This window comes from Medicago sativa, chromosome 8 (genome assembly GCF_051527215.1).
Source record: "Medicago sativa cultivar Bolivia chromosome 8, Bolivia_mono, whole genome shotgun sequence".
NCBI lineage: Eukaryota > Viridiplantae > Streptophyta > Magnoliopsida > Fabales > Fabaceae > Medicago > Medicago sativa.
This window is the reverse complement of record NC_140756.1, coordinates 68,966,426-68,982,717: the sequence shown is the minus strand read 5'-3', so window position 1 is coordinate 68,982,717 and position 16,292 is coordinate 68,966,426. Positions and strand designations below refer to the sequence as shown.

The window sequence follows — 16,292 nt, the reverse complement described above, 5'->3', positions numbered from 1 at the left end:
GGAGTTAAGAGAAAAGAGAGGTTTTAGTTTACAGTAAAAACAGAAAGTCAGAAACAAAAATATTTTCACGTGAAAACTCTAGAAAAACTGGTTTTGGAGAGAAGGAAGAGAAAGCTAGGAGAAGAGCTAGGAAGAGAGGATCCAACCAATTTTTGCTGTAGAATTTGCTGAGATAAGGTAAGGGTGGGATTCCTTTCACTAATAATATGTATAATTCTGAAAATTTGCTGAATTGTTGTGTTCTTGGTTTAGGTTTAGAAGTTTTAGGTTAATTGAGGAAAATATGATGGACTGTGTTGTTTGATGCATGTTTCTATGTGGTTTGGTTGTTATGTTGTATATAGAACCTGTAAACATTGTTCTAATTCATTTTGGGTGATTGGGGGATCAAAAATTGGGTTTTTGGAGTGAAAACTGGTCTTTCCCGTAAGCTGTGAATGTCCAAAATCGGGCCCCGAACTGCCGAAATCGGGCCCCGAATTCTGAGCTGATTTTTCAGTTCTGGTTCAACAAAAATCGGGCCCCGATTTCCTGTCAGCCAAAACTGGAAAACACTCACTTTTTCGCCCGTTTCTGTTTTGAACTAGCCTTCGGTGTAAACATGAAAGTTGTAGATAATTGAGTTAGCTTTCTAATGGATTCGGAGTGACTAGAAAATTATTTGTAGATTTTAAGTTATGATAAAAATAGTCCAGGTGGGTCTTCAGAAAAATTTAAGAAAACTTAGCATAACTATTCCCAAGTTAGTTCAAAACTTATGGTTGGTTTCCCAACTTCAAAGTTAAGTGTTAGGGATTTAGTTGAGATGTTTTATGGGTATTTGGCTTATGTTCTATTGATCCAAACTTAATTGCTTTTGAAGGATGTGTTGAACCTTGAGATGAATGTAATTGATTTTATATATATGCTATGTTGTTGTTTTCCGTTGTTGACGTTGTTGTATCATCTAATGTTGAAGTTGGGGAGTGTGTCATAATTGTTGTAGGCACATATGTTGTTGTTGTAGTCGTTGTTGGAGTTGTATGTTGATGTACACAAGTCGAGTCCATATGCATACTCATGTTTCGTTGGGGGCTTATGCCCTGGAATGTTCATCATTCAAACCGTTGGGGGCTTATGCCCTGGAATGTTTATCATTCAAACCGTTGGGGGCTTATGTCCTGGGATGCTTTAACCATCCAAATTGTTGGGGGCTTATGCCCTGGAATGCTTAGCATTCAACGCGCGTAGATTGGTACCACCTGCATGATGCATAGTTGTTGTTGTCGTAGCATTGTTGAGTCGTTGTTGTCGTTGTAGCATTGTCGAGTTGTTGTCGTTGTCGAATTGTCGAGTTGTCGGTGTCGTTGTGGATAATGTTGTTGTTGTTGTTGTTGTTGTTGTTGTTGTACCTTGTTGCTGAAAATAATTATGTTATTGCTTATGTATTTATTTATATACTTTATTAATGATGCATGTTGTGATATGTTGTTGTTTTCATTAATTCGATGAATTATATATTATTATTATTATTGGATAATGTAACACCCCGTTTTTCCAACGTGAAAATTTCGTAAATAAATCAGAGTGTTCATCGTAAACGGAATGTCACATTTCATAAAAATCATAAATTGAATAAATAAATATTTATCCTTCAAAATTATTCAGCTTAATCTTTAAAACTTCGCAGCGTAATTAGTTCAACAACATAAAAGTCTTTGGCACGCAGGCCTCATCATAAAAGTCTCATAAATCTTAGTTCAAAAATAATTCTTAAACTTCAAAAGCAATACGTAAAGGAACAGAAAATAGTATTAAAATCCCCAATTCCACTCACACTAATAATCCTCATAATCTTATTTATTTCTAAATTAAATATATCTCTCACAAATAACAAATATATTTCTACACCAAATAACAAATATATCTCTAACAAATAACACATATATTTCTACACCATATAACAAATATATCTCTAACAAATAACAAATATATTTCTACACCAAATAACAATTATATATCTAACAAATAACAAATATATTTCTACACCAAATAACAAATATATATCTAACAAATAACAAATATATATTATTCTAGTAAATACGAACATATAACATAACAAAATATCACTCATCAAAATAAATCGGCTAAATCATAAAAAGACATATAATCTCAAAACTACCTCCAAATCTACTTACTCTAATAATTCTCATATTCTAATAAATAATAGAATAATGCCACATAATAAAATACTAACACCTCATATAAATAAATAAATCACATAAATAGACTCTAACTTAATAAAAATAATTAAATAAAAAGGAGGGCGTTACAGATAAGTTTCTCACCCCTTCTGCGTATATGTTGCCTCGACCGTGGGTAATGTGCAGGTAATGATGGCTTGTAGGTTGATTGGCTTAAGTGTCTAGGGCTCTGATACATATTAGGATGGGGATCGTCGCGAATGTCTTCTTCATTTCTTTTATGTATCACATATTTTGGAAAAGACTTGTTATTGGAGCTTACTGTTGTTGAAAATAAAGTTGAATTATGTTGAGGCCTTTGTGCCAAGATTTTCATTGAGGTTGAATTTGGTTGAAACTATATTTTTAAAGAATTATTCCGCTGCAGTTTATTAAGATATTCTAAACGTTGATTTTGAATAAATAGATATTTTCTATTTATGAATTTTTGATTAGTAGTGTGACACTCCGTTGTGTGGTTACTCTGATTAAGTTAACTAATATTACGTTGTTGGGAGAACAGGGTGTTACATGTTGTATGATATTGAATTTGATGTTGTGAGTTTGTTCGCAAATTCATCCTATTTAGTTTTAGCAATTTAAAATTGGGTTAATTATGTTTTTAGTCCCTACAAAATTGCGACATTGAAAGTTTAGTCCTTACTTAATTTTAATAGCATTTTTAGTCCCTACAAAAAATTTCTGCACTCAATATTAGTCCTTACTCAATCCAAATTTGTTTAATTTATGCTTAAACTCTTATGTTTTTCAACAATTTTTTACAGACGTGTTAAGAACGTTATTAAAAGGTCCTCCGAAAAAAATATCGCAAAAATTTGATTTCTACGTCCATATTTTTGTTACTTATATCTTAAACTTTTGTCATTTTAAAAAATTCATATTTAATTTAATTCATGTTAAAAAATTATAGATTTTAGTAAATGAACCTTTCATAGTGTTCTAAACTTGTATAAAAAGAATCGTTAAAAAGTTTAAGAGTTTAAGGATAATTAAACAAAATTTATTTTAGCAGGGACTAAAATTATAAGTAAAGTTTTTTTGTAGGGATTAAAAAAGCTATTAAAATTAAGTAAGGACTAAACTTAGAAGGTTGCAATTTTATAGGGACCAAAAACATATTTAACCCTTTAAAATTTGTGTTGTTCTATGTATTTCTATCAATATGAATGAATGCTTTTTTTAGTTAAAAAAGTAGTTTATGTCCCTAATTTTTTGTTTTTCCTTTTTGTAATAAACTTTTAGCTTATATAAAAAATATATTTGAATATATATAAATAAATAACATAAGTTCAAACCAAATCAAAATGAGATAAAACCAAATAAAAAATAATAATTTTTTTATAAAAAATATAACATGATTTTCAACGGTGAAATTTATTGTAATTATTTTGTTAAAAATCTTTATTATTATTATTATTATTATTATTATTATTATTATTATTATTATTATTATTATTATTATTATTATTATTATTATTATTATTATTATTATTATGAAGATGTAATGTGGAAGCCACACACATAGTATTAAGTGTTCTATAAGTGTGTTCCTCTGAGCTTAACTCAGTTGGTAAGGACAATGCATAATATATGCAAGGTCTGGGGTTCGAACCCCGAACACCACAAAAAAAAATGTCCTATAAGTGTCTCCGTTTTAACGGTGTAGATGGAGAAACATATATGATCAACAATTGATAATTTATGAATTGATTTGAAATTTTGATGATGTGGAGGCTTATGTTGGTACAACTTTACAATTTGAAAGACCGTATTGAAGTTTTCATGATTAAAGATTTCAGTGATAAGCATTTTACATTTAAGATTATAATTTTTAGGAATAATTTAGTAAAATTGGACCATGAATAAACCCCAAATCTGTTACTAGATCCTAATAATTATGATGCGTTGTATTGTAGGTCAAATTATGAACTCATTTTAAATATTTGTTTGTAAATGACAAATTACATAACTAAACTAATTAACGGTAAGAGATTTTAATTCACTTGGTTTGGTTTGGTGGCATTGACTTGGGACCTAGAAGTGTGTAGTGTGTTTCTCCATAAGGTTATAGGTTCGATTCCTCTGGTACCAATTTGGGTGGACTAGTTTAGTTTCTTTTAAAAAAACAATAAGAGATTGTGATGATATGAGAAAAATTATACTAGTCCTAACCGTTTTCCCTTGATTCCCTCGGTACCAATTTGTGTGGACTAATTTAGCTTACTAAAAAAACCGTTTTCCCAAGTTTTGATTGAACTAGTTTTAAAAACTCCTTTTTATTGAAGAGGCATATAAATAATGCATTAGGCGAACAAATGGAAGATCAATACAGTCATTCTTTAGAAAAATGTCAAATAAAGGACAAACAAAATTAAAAGAAACTATGAAAAAAAGATCCATATGATGCCGACAAGTTAAGGAATCAACACGCCAATTTTTTTTTTTGACCGACAATCAACACGCCAATTAATTTCGCATAAGCAATGAAAAACTCAAGCGTTCCAATCTAAGAGTCGGAGGAGGTTGGGAGTCTTTTTCAAGGAGAGGTTTAAGATAGGAGATAACGGTCGACCTTCTAGTGACAACGGTTGCCACTAACAAATAATTTACTGCAAAAATGACTTGAGATAAATCCATATTTCGAGCCAACCTGAAACTGTGAAGGAGCACAAATATTTCAGCAAAAATAACATTAGCTTTTATGAGGTTGTAGAAGCCTTTGATGAATTTTCCTTAATAGTCACAAATAATTCCTCTACAAAGCCGAACTTACATAGACCCAAATTAAGTGATCTATCAACATTAACTATATACACACCTTTCAAGAGGGGGTTCCTACTGCATATGGCTTCTACTAGTTACTCGATTTATAGACTCAAAGCATGGGTAGTATATAACTCAATTGGTTAGATATGTGATGCTGCTAATCAAGCCTAGAGATTCGAATGTTGCGAGAAGAATAATAAGTTTTTATCCTTCTATATTGCATGAACAACAACTCCGAAAAAGATAGAACATTTTCAAGGGATATTACCAATATTGTCATTGGTGAGATTCCTATCTAACCAAGAATGGAGGCCAAGACTAAGGAATTTAGTCCAATGACCAGGTCTTATTACGCTCGTCCAGAACTCAATCGCTTCTTCAAAATCTTGCAAGTTATACATGATCAACTAAATAACACTACCCCAACGAGGACAAAAATCACATGTAGTCATACTTCTTCTACACCTTTCTTCATTAGTTAATAATTTGCCATGTATAAGTTTTCAAAGAAAGTTGTAGATTCGAATCAAACCTGTCCCCTTCCAAGCCAACATATAATTATGATCAAAATCATTAATTGAGGTACACCATCCGGTCACTATTATAAGCAAAAATCAACATTTTAGATTCATTCATTAAATGATGTATGTAGTCTATAATAAAGACTACATACATCATTTAATGAATGAATCTAGAATGTTGATTTTTGCTTATAACAGTGACCGGAGGGTGTAACTTGTATGACGATATATAATTAAATTGATTATCCGTAGAAAGAGAATAGTTAACAAAATCGTCATCCTCTTGCTCCTCATGCCGTTTGATATTGAGAATCTTATCAATACATTATATGATAGCATTTGATGAAGTAAGTCTCATTTTCAAGTTTGATCGATAGAATAGAAGGAAATAAATTGCTATGACCTCAAAGAACAAAACGTGGAAAAAGAGATTTCAAACTACTTAGATTCAAGATTCAAAACCTCACATCATTACCATTTCCAATCACTCGACAAACATTACCTTAGACATGGTGGCAAGCACGAGAAATTTCGCGCCAAATATTATAACAATCGATTTTCAATAGAACCCGAAGTAACAAACACACCACAAAGATATTTAGCTTTCATCACTCTAACCCAAAGCTTCTCAATGTTAAGGTTAGGGTTAGAGACAAGTTGCCAAGCCAATTTAAACCAATTCAAACATTTATCTACAAGTCAAATAATTGAGATTCAAAATATCTAAATTGATGTTGATATTGTACAGATGAGACAAATATGTCATTCGAATTGGGTGGATAGTTTGATCCTACTAAACCCAAACTAGGGCCTAGCACTACCACGCGTTCGGCTCAATTCAGTTGGATAGAAACACCTAGCCACGTGGACCACCTTACCCTTTCCCGCCGATACACACCCAGCGCCAAACTATAAAGTCAGTTTACTCCATTTTTTTAAACCAACCTTTACCTTCTCCGTCGCAAACCCTAACCCATGATACTACAATGCTCTTCAATAGCATTTTCCGACGGAAGCTACTCTCTCTACTTCAACCATGGCTATTCGAAGAACCTCAACTCAATCTCGAATTAGGGTTCTTCCACTCTCTCGCCGTAGTCACCAATCTCCGCTTCGATGTCGCTGTTCTCAACAAACTATTCCACTCTCCTCCGCTATTGTTCGTCAAGGATTTCACCGTTGAACGTCTTGTTGTTCGATTCTCATCCTGGTCTTCGCCGGCTTTTGAAATCAAATTTCACGGTGTTCGTGCTGTGCTATCGTTAGAGTAAAACTTCTATTTCCATTTCTTCGATTTTTGTTGTGATTTGAATCGGTTTAGTGTTTTGTTAACCGATAACTGAGACAATCGCTTGGTTTTGAAGGAAGTCGGAAGAGGATGAATGTGTGACGCGGTTGCGGATGCCAAAGGATGATTATTTGGATGATCTTAAAAAGAAACTATCGGAGTTTGATCCTGAGGTAATTATTAGTAGACTATAAATTTACTGATTTGTAGTAGTTTTCTTATTTAGTAGGCTGTTACTAATTTTTATACTTGTATGTGGATTATGAAGCTTGACATGGGATACAGCACTGACACTGGTAATAGTTTGAGAAAATGACTAACTTAAATGCAATCATATGTGTCGGTGTCGTGTCAAACACTCCTTCAATCAAAACTCAAAAGTGTCTATAGCAAAATGACAAAATTGAATGTAATCACATGTGTCAGTGTAGTGTCAGTGACACATGTGAGACCCCAGACTCACATTCGATTAGAAGTGTTGGTGCTACAGAGTATGTGAGTCATATGCTCCAAGTCGAATGAATTTGACATGTGTCAGTGTCACGTCAATGACGCGTGTGAGACACCAGACACACATTCGATCAAAAGTGTCTGTGCTATAGAGTATGTGTATCATATGCTCTAAGTCAAATGAATTTGACAACAAAGTGAGGTATATTTGAAATGGGGTTTGTTTTCATTTGTTTTTGTTTTTAGCTTTACCATAACACTATTTCGTATTTGGTCCATGTCATAGAGATTCGACAAAGTTTTACGTTGGCTGTCGAGGCCTAACACAACCCTCTCCTTTTACCCGGGCTTGGGACCGGCCTTGGCAGGATTTTTTAGCTTTACCATGCAGAATCAATTTATTAAATATCATATCATTATGGTCATGGTGATTAATATTAAATTTTGTGTCTATTTTAGGGTTGTTCTTTGCATCAAATCTTGGAAGCGATCTTATATACTGTGCATGAGAAGAATAGTTTTTCATCATCTTTTCTGAATTTGATTCTGAAAAACTGTCATCTTGAGGCACATGACATTCGTGTAGATGTTCAATTCCCAATCTTAAATGACGAGTTTGTGTGTTTTGCGGAAATGAAAGAGATCAGTGCAAGGTCCAAGCATCTGGATAAAAAATGTCTTCTAAGAGGTTTTGTTGGTACAGTTTTTGTTCCAATTAAAGAGAGCGATTTCATGTTAGATGGCACTGGGTTCAAGGTTGGATTAAATAGAAAAAACTGTGCAGATCGAATTATGCTTTCATCTGATATGAAGATTTTCATTACATTCAGAGATCTTAAGCTGGTAGATTGCACACTATGTTTTCCACTACTCGCCTGTGCATTCTATCCAGATGATATTTCTTTTTGTCTACTTTTCGAAAAACTGCTATCTGATAAGTTCAATCAACCTAGAAGTGCTAGAGAGTTATGGAAAATAGCTTCCAGGAGAATTGACCATGCGACTGTAACTCCTAGATTTTCATTGCAAAGATTGGTTGGTATTGTAGGTCAATGGACACACTATGTCAAAACTTATGAGGAAATCTTACTGCTAACTGGATATTCTACTGGCAATATATGGAAAAAGTCCATTTCTAAGATGTCTCGTAACAAACTGAGTTCTGCTAAACACCGTTGGGAGTTGATATCTGACATTGAGAAAAAGTTACCTGTTGAAGGCATATCACTTGCGAGGCGAATAGCTCGTCATAGAGCAGCATCGAAAGTTCCATTTGGTTCTCATGAGGAATGTGCAGCCAGAAGTAATTTCTTCCGTCCTCTTCTTTTTATAGTGGCATCTATATGGGGAATGATCTTAAAGGCGATCCAGTGTCTACGGGGCATATTTTTTGGTGAAAAAACAGTGCAAGATCCTGCAATAGATGGGTGCTGTTTGGGAAGTCTTATCAAAGACCCTTGTCAAAGGTGTTGTTTTGTGTTGAACTTTGGGAAAATCACAATCACAGTTTCTCAAATCGATGAAATTCACCCATCAGTGTGTGAAACATTACAATCGCATACTGGGATAGCATACTCAGATTTTCTTTCAATATGTTTTTGCATAGATTCTTTGTTATTAGTATCTGTAAAAGATATTCTCGAGCAGAGAGTCTTCCTATCATGCGGGCAAATGAAGGTTGAACTCACACCTTCAACAATGTCAGCAGAAGAAAGTATATTGAGTATGCATAGTTATACCACTGAAGGAAAGGGAAAAGAAGGTAGTCGTGATAGGAAACCACTTATATGGGTTGAACCTGCAAAAGGGTTTCTCCTTTCAGAAACTAACGCCATGCAAGCTGAAGATTCTTTTGATTCTCATATTGAATGTTTTATGGGAAAATTGTTAGTGAGTTGGAAAGAAATTTGCAGTAATTTTAATGAAAGTGAGTTTCAATATTCTCAAAATCCATGCCTGCTCTGTAAGATTGAGATATCTTCCTCATATTCAGACCATGAGAATCCAGACTATGGGTTTTGTGAATGTTGTTTATTGGTAGGAAAACTAAATTTGATTTTTAGTCATTCTTCAGTATCATCAGTGTCTCTAATTCTTAGTCAAATACAACGCGCTATTTACTGGGAGGACAAGAAGGAAGTTTGTGTTGTTTCAAATTTGTTGGATAAAGTAGAAAATGGTTGGGTTAAAAAATATGAATATTTTTCCAAAAAAATGATTTTGGCTATGCTTCAAAAGCTTCCAGAGAGAGACATTCATCTTGGAGTGTATGTTGACGGTCCTTCAATGAGATTTTCACACAGATTGGAGGCCAATATCAGTAGTCAAGACACTACTGACACTAGCAGTCAGGATGATTTTGACCTCATTTTTGATTTCCATGAGATTGAGGTGGTTGTTGGATCACCACCATCTTTAGTTGGTATGAGCTTATTGACAGCTCAACCAGGGCTCGGTGATGCCAAAACAGAGTGTATTACATTGGAACCTCGGGTGATAGAAATTCCAAAACCCAACAATGATAAGTATGCATCCACAGGAAAGGTTGCAATTGGTTCTTACCTTCACCTGAATGGCCTAAATGCTTGTTTGGAGAAGTCAACAGGTGATCATCAGATTCAAATTTTAATATTGAAGCCAATCACACTCCAGATGTTATGCATTAGGTAGGATGCTGACTAAACGCTGAATATTAGTTTTCATTATCTGCCAATTTATGTTCTTACGGGTTGCAGAAAATATTTTATTTGCCTTGATTTTAGTGATGACAAAATGGTTCTATAAATATGCAATTAGGGTAACAACTGTTAACCATTCCAGGCCTAGAAAATAGAGGAGACAGCCTCTTCTTAGTGATAACGGAGAGATCATAGTATTTCCCCAAAAATTTGGAACTAATATCTACTTGCTAGACATTGCTTGAAGTTCGTATGGTGAGAGAATCATAGAAAAGGAAAGACAGATTAGAGAGAATTATGATAGCCTGAAATTCTGTATTTCTACTAAATGATTGTTATCATAGTAATACAATTGAGAGTACATAGAACAGTTAACAGAGGGGTCTAATTGCCTTCTTAAACTAATTTGCAATATATACTATTTTATGAGCTACATGGATTACAAGAGCAAAAATGTTGAAACTGCACTACAACAAAAACTGCGCTATTACGGTATTACCCTCATATTTCTGATAGAGTCATCAACTTGAAGGAGTAGAGTCCAATACATTTCTTAGCATTGTCAATCCTCTTCCCAAGTCTATACCTTGAGATATATGGTAGACATTGAGTAACACAATTGATGTCCTTTTGTCAGTTTGCTGATGGACAACAGGTTACTGTTGAGTTTGGGAGCATTTTTAAGACCAGGACAATTAAATGTTCTGTTTAGACCAGGACAATTAATAAGATTAATTCCAATTGGTATGATGAAGATTCATAGACTTGACACAGCTATTTCTACAACGCATGTAATAGAACTAGACCAGAACTGAAGTAAAAGGATGAAATCTTTATTGATTGAACTCCCGATGAATCAGTATTAAGGTGATATTGAACGGGTTACACTTGGGTGACATTGGTGACTTTGTCTCTATCTCTCCTAACCAATCATGCTCTCTCATAAAAAATAATTTATTTTAATCATTCATCTATCATTGTCTCACATCAAAATACACTAAAGTCACCAATGTCACCAGAACTAAATGTCACCCAAGTACTTTCCGATACTGAACAGAGATAGAAACAACTTAGAACACAAAATAAAAACTCTCTTACACTAGGTAGTTGAGAGACCTACTCCTAAACAATCAGGACTTCCCAATCTCCCTCTAAAGTGCACTATAACCACTCCTAGCTCTACAGTAATTAACTGATCATTTGCTGATGGTATGTATTGTTTCTGTTAGTAACATACTACGGCTCAACTTCTCTAAACTAATTTTTGATCTATCTAACTTAGGCTCTTCTTATTGGAGGTATGCCAGCAATACCTCTCCCTCGCCCCGTACTAAAGTTTCACCTTGATGAAATTTAGGAAAAAGTGTATAAGAGTGTCATAGAATAATCCGGGCAAGAAATTTTGGGGCACTCCTTTGTTCTTTCTACCCATTATTGAAAATGTGTTGTTTCATAAGCTTCAGATTTCTTTGATTGATATTGTGATTTTTTATGGTCATTTAAAATTGCAGGGATTATATTTATTCCTTGAGCACAAAAACGTCTTCCTTTTCAGCTGCTTTGGATATAACAGCTGGAGGATTCACTGTTTTGTCGTTTTTGGATGAGGTGTATATGATCTATAAGGTGATATTTTTTTTTTCCCTTGATAAGTCAAATGGTTTTATTTTTTGTAGCCCCCTTGTTATGTCAAGTTATATTTATTGTTTTATCTAGCAATGTTACGTAACATTCAGTTTTTTCTTAGTAGCCACTCAAACGGACTTGGCTGGTAGGTAGTTTTTAAGACCACCTTAGGAATCTGCCTTGGGCTTCTAGTATGTGCACTGAAGTTCAGTTTTACAAAGATACAGTTTCTCAATTTTTTTTATCATACTCTCTCTGTCTCCCATTCCTGTCTGCCTCCATTTTCTGCTGGTTTCTGTAGAAAGGTTTTTTTTTTTTAAACCCCACACCTGATGAAACAAGAAGACCAATTGTTTTTCTCATGGTTGCAATTGGCACTCTCCTCGACCGTGCTTACAAGAGTGATTGGATCCACATTTATTGGGGATCTACGGGCAAAGATTCGGAATTACTTCATTTTCAGGCAAAAGCTAAGGCTCAGGCACTCCGCAGCTTCACTTGTAACTTTGCAGCACGATTATAGGAACCTGGTCTGTTACCGTGTATCTTTTATACATGAAATCCCCGATTGACTCACTTTTCAGTATAGGAGATCCCATTGTGTCTCACAAACACCATGATGTTGTTTTAGCTGGTCTAGCTCATTAGTTTCAATTTTATTACTACTTTAGTCAGTAATAATGGCCACCCTTTACAAATCGAAGAAAGTTGAAACACAACTTGAGAGGTATAAGGACGATTTATTGCAACAATATGCTGCAGAAAACTTGGGCCTTCATTCTTTTGCAAGTAACTTTGCACAATCTGCACCACATCCACAGTTTCATCAGAATCGGTTTCAGAAAAATAGTGGCGTGTATTTTAATGGTAATCTTTCTAGTTGATTTTGCGTAAGTGGTGGCAGAAAAGGAGGCAGAGATAGTGTCCAATGCCAAGTTTGTTGCAGGATTTTTTTTAACAAAGTTTGTTACAAGCTTGACATGATTTTTCTACATGTTAATTTTATTTTCAGTGTGTGCAAGTGTTTGTTTCATAAATTTCATAAATGCAGTTCTGCTCTAGTTTATGTGCGTTTGTTACCAGGTCATGACTAAAACTTTTTCCTTGATTACAGGCAATTGCAAATTTTTCTTCTGTGGTTTCTTATCTGTTTAGCAGCTTTGAAGATGTTGATTGCACACATCCTGAAGTTATGAAATGGGAGGCATTTTTCGCAGTACCTGACAGCAATTTAGCAATTATACCGGGGAGTTCACAGACAAATGACATATTCCCGTTTTTTATTGATGGGACCTGCAGAATCAATTCAGTGGATGTCATTCTTCATAATTCTAGGACAAGTGGTAATCCGGAGTGTAATACCAGAAAGTTTGACATTTTAACTGGTAACAGCAAAGCTATGAAAACATTACCTGACAATGGAATTTGGATTTCTATTCAGCAGGCAATTACGGTAATATCTTGTGAAGAAGTGAAAATGGATCTCTCCACCGATTTATCTGGAATCATGTCTTCTGTTTTTGAATACCAAAACTCAATTGGAAACAACCATGAAAATATTGTACTTCAAAATTTGTTATTGCGATCTGTTCATTGTTTACATGAAATATCTCTTTCTGGCTGCACATTTAGTTTATGCTTGGGCCTTGTTCAAAATGCCTCATCTTCAGGGAATGGGATCAAAACATTTGGTAGTTCCACTTCTAGTTCTGAAGGTAGTACATCTCACTTGGCACAGGAAACCAATTTGTCTGTCTTTGAAAGGTCTAATAACCAATCTTCCCTCATTGTTAAAAAAATGGTGCCTCCTACAAATATCAGCATGCAAGTTTCAGAAAGTCACTGGTTAGTAATGAATGTTGCAGTATATAATATTTTCATCGGAAGTTGTTCAATGAAAAGCGACCTACTTCGAGCACATAAAGTGAATAAGCTTCTGTTTTCGGTTTCTGTTGGTGGAGAGTTTAATCTGATATTCTGGGAGATCCAGGTAATAAGTTGAGAAGCTAGCGAGGGCATAATAATCTCTGACATATTCCTGCATCTTTGTTTTGAGCCTTTCGTCAATAATTGAATCTCAAGGGTTTTATCTGTTAATGATAGCATCTGAAGTTTTAAAAAATTTCTTATTCTAATGAATTATTAATTTTGCTGGGCAGGGTGGACTCATTGTTCTTGAAACATCATCTTTGCCAATGGCCATTGATAACTATTCTTTATATCTTCATTATATTAGCAATCTCACTTCTGTTGCACAGCAACATAATAAAAGCATCAATTTGGCAGAAGATGGCAGGGAGAGTGATAATCTTGATATTGAGATTGATCAAGGGACTGTTGGCACATCTCGACAAGCTGAAAGTGGATTGCCAGATGCATTTGACTTATCTTTGTCTCACCTTGCTCTCGTTTTAGCACTTGAAAATGAATCTGGTGATTAACTTTTTTTTTTTTGAAGGATCTGGTGATTAACTTATTTGCTAGTTTTGAAGTATTACTTGGAATATTTTTTGTTAAACATGTAATTCACTACTGTAGGTGGTATCCAAGAAATTGTATTGGAGGTTGACATCCGTCTGAAATTTGAATCTGGAACTCCTGGGATGAAATTGACAGCTGAGCTTTCTCGTTTATTAATCTTCTCACAAGTTATTCATGAGAGAGTGGAAGAAGAAAAGATAATTCCTCATTTTTCTTCTGTGACATCAAAAGTTTTGTCACCTCACCTTGCATCAGCAGATCCTTTTTCAGGATTTCAGAAATTCAGTGAATTGAACTCAGATAATGATGCAAGTTGTTCAAAAGAACCCATTCCTGTTCAATTAAGTCGTCAGAACCAAATTTTAAAAAATTTAAGAGCTTCCATATCAATAGAGAGGCCGGATAATGGCGGGTATTGGTTTGGTATTGGTTCTCTTTCAGGTTTCAATATGACACTTTCTGTATATGAAATCCAGGTGAACTTTCTTACTATATTTAATTTCTTGCAATGCTTGGTTATTAGCTGTCCCTGCTGCTGCTGCTGCTCTCTCTCTCTCTCTCTCTCTCTCTCTCTCTCTCTCTCTCTCTCTCTCTAATAATTTTGAATCAAATTTGGTAGTGTTATTAATTTTTCTTTTGTTGCTATTACTGCTACTAAAACCGTTACATTTTGTTGAAGTTATAGATTTTAGATAAATTAAGAAGAAATAAGATTATGGTGTAATATGGTATAATAAACTTGATAGTAACTTGAAACAGAAGACTAAATAAACAGAGAATTTAGGAAACAAAACATAATAATAACCAAGTAATATGTAAACTTATACTAGGAGATAATCTAAGATACTCAAACATTAGAAACTGATCCTAGGAGATATAAACTAAGATAATCTAATGTAATATCAAAATATTTTTAAAAACATTCTTATATTTTAACACATTTGTTCCGACTTTTTATTTCATTTTGTTGATATGCTTTGTTCCGACTTTTTATTTCATTTTGTTGATATGCTAGATGATTTTGTTAATGGCCTCCTCATTTTCTGGGGTATCCAGCCACAATACAACAGAGGTATCGGAGAGAAATCATCGGTCTAGTAGCCAAGTTGACAATAGTTTGGAAGCAATCGTTCCTGACGGTACTCGGACTCAATCTCAATTACATTTGTTTATAATCTTTTGGGAAATTACTGTTGTACTTAGCAATGATCTTGTGTAGGGGCAATTGTTGCTATTCAGGATGCAAACCAACATATGTATTTTACAGTTGACGGTGAAGAGAATTCCTTCAGTATAGGTGGTGCCATTCATTACTCTCTTGCAGGAGAAAGGGCTCTTTTCAGGGTAAGAAAGTCGTGTAGCATATCCTGCATTATATTGTTATTATTTTTTATCTTAATCTGTGTCCAATAATTGGCTCTTCCTGTTAATTGCTGCAAATTATGCAGATCTCTCTCCTTTTAGTAATCAATACTTGATGTTCTCATCAAACTCTTGATTATCTGTTTTTATAAATACAATGTAGTAATTATCTGAGGGACCTGGGAGTGTGCTCCTCCTCAAGGTCTCATGTTCGATTCTCTCCGGTGCCAATTTAGGTGGGCTAATTTAGCTTATTCAAAAAAAATTATTTGAGGGTCTTAGCAGTGTACTGGGGTTTATTGTAACACCCCGTTTTCCCAACTTTAAAATTTCATTTAAAATCATAGTATTTTGATCACAAACGGAATGTCACATACTTCATTTAAATCATAAAATGGATAATAATAATTATCCTTCAAATTCAACATCATGAAAATCTTAAAACTGTTGCAGCGGAAAATAGTTCAACATTTAAAAGTCTTGGCACGCAGGCCTTATTGGAAAATCTCATAAATTAGTTCATAAAAGAGACACGTAAGGAATAGAAGTAAAAGCAAGCCCCCATCCCGTTACGTATCAGAGCACCTAGACACCAAGTGAGGAGTCCACTCACGAACGCCTCTAATCTTTATTACCTGCACATTACCCACGGTCGAGGCAACATATACGCAGAAGGGGTGAGATTTCATAATCAATACATTAAGCATATAATCCAATAAAATGCATTTAACAAGTTAAACATTAATAACATCACAACAATTAACACTTAGCATATTTTTCATTTCATAACAAATACAATCATCAAATACTGTTACTAATTTTCATCTCAAATCATAATCAACGTAACACTCAACTTGACGACACAACTCATCTTTGA

General features: G+C 34.2%; 1 protein-coding gene and 1 long non-coding RNA gene across 3 annotated transcripts in view; both read left to right on the top strand.

The window, feature by feature from the left end:
- The first annotated feature begins 68 nt into the window (after window positions 1–68).
- LOC146900928 (uncharacterized) lies at window positions 69–2,580 on the top strand. Its single transcript, XR_015021168.1, has 2 exons — window positions 69–177; window positions 2,370–2,580. It is a non-coding gene; the product is annotated as an uncharacterized LOC146900928 (long non-coding RNA).
- A 3,580-nt stretch (window positions 2,581–6,160) lies between these two features.
- Window positions 6,161–16,292, top strand: part of LOC146900927 (vacuolar protein sorting-associated protein, putative (DUF1162)) — a 31,588-nt gene continuing 21,456 nt past the window's right edge. For both annotated transcript variants that reach the window (XM_085732088.1, XM_085732087.1), the window contains exons 1-9: window positions 6,161–6,797; window positions 6,895–6,991; window positions 7,728–9,934; window positions 11,458–11,572; window positions 12,687–13,562; window positions 13,732–14,005; window positions 14,111–14,529; window positions 15,069–15,192; window positions 15,273–15,397. In XM_085732088.1, the coding sequence (XP_085588214.1) occupies window positions 6,517–6,797; window positions 6,895–6,991; window positions 7,728–9,934; window positions 11,458–11,572; window positions 12,687–13,562; window positions 13,732–14,005; window positions 14,111–14,529; window positions 15,069–15,192; window positions 15,273–15,397 (4,518 nt within the window). In that variant the 5' untranslated portion in view covers window positions 6,161–6,516. The remainder of the gene's footprint in view (window positions 6,798–6,894; window positions 6,992–7,727; window positions 9,935–11,457; window positions 11,573–12,686; window positions 13,563–13,731; window positions 14,006–14,110; window positions 14,530–15,068; window positions 15,193–15,272; window positions 15,398–16,292) is intronic.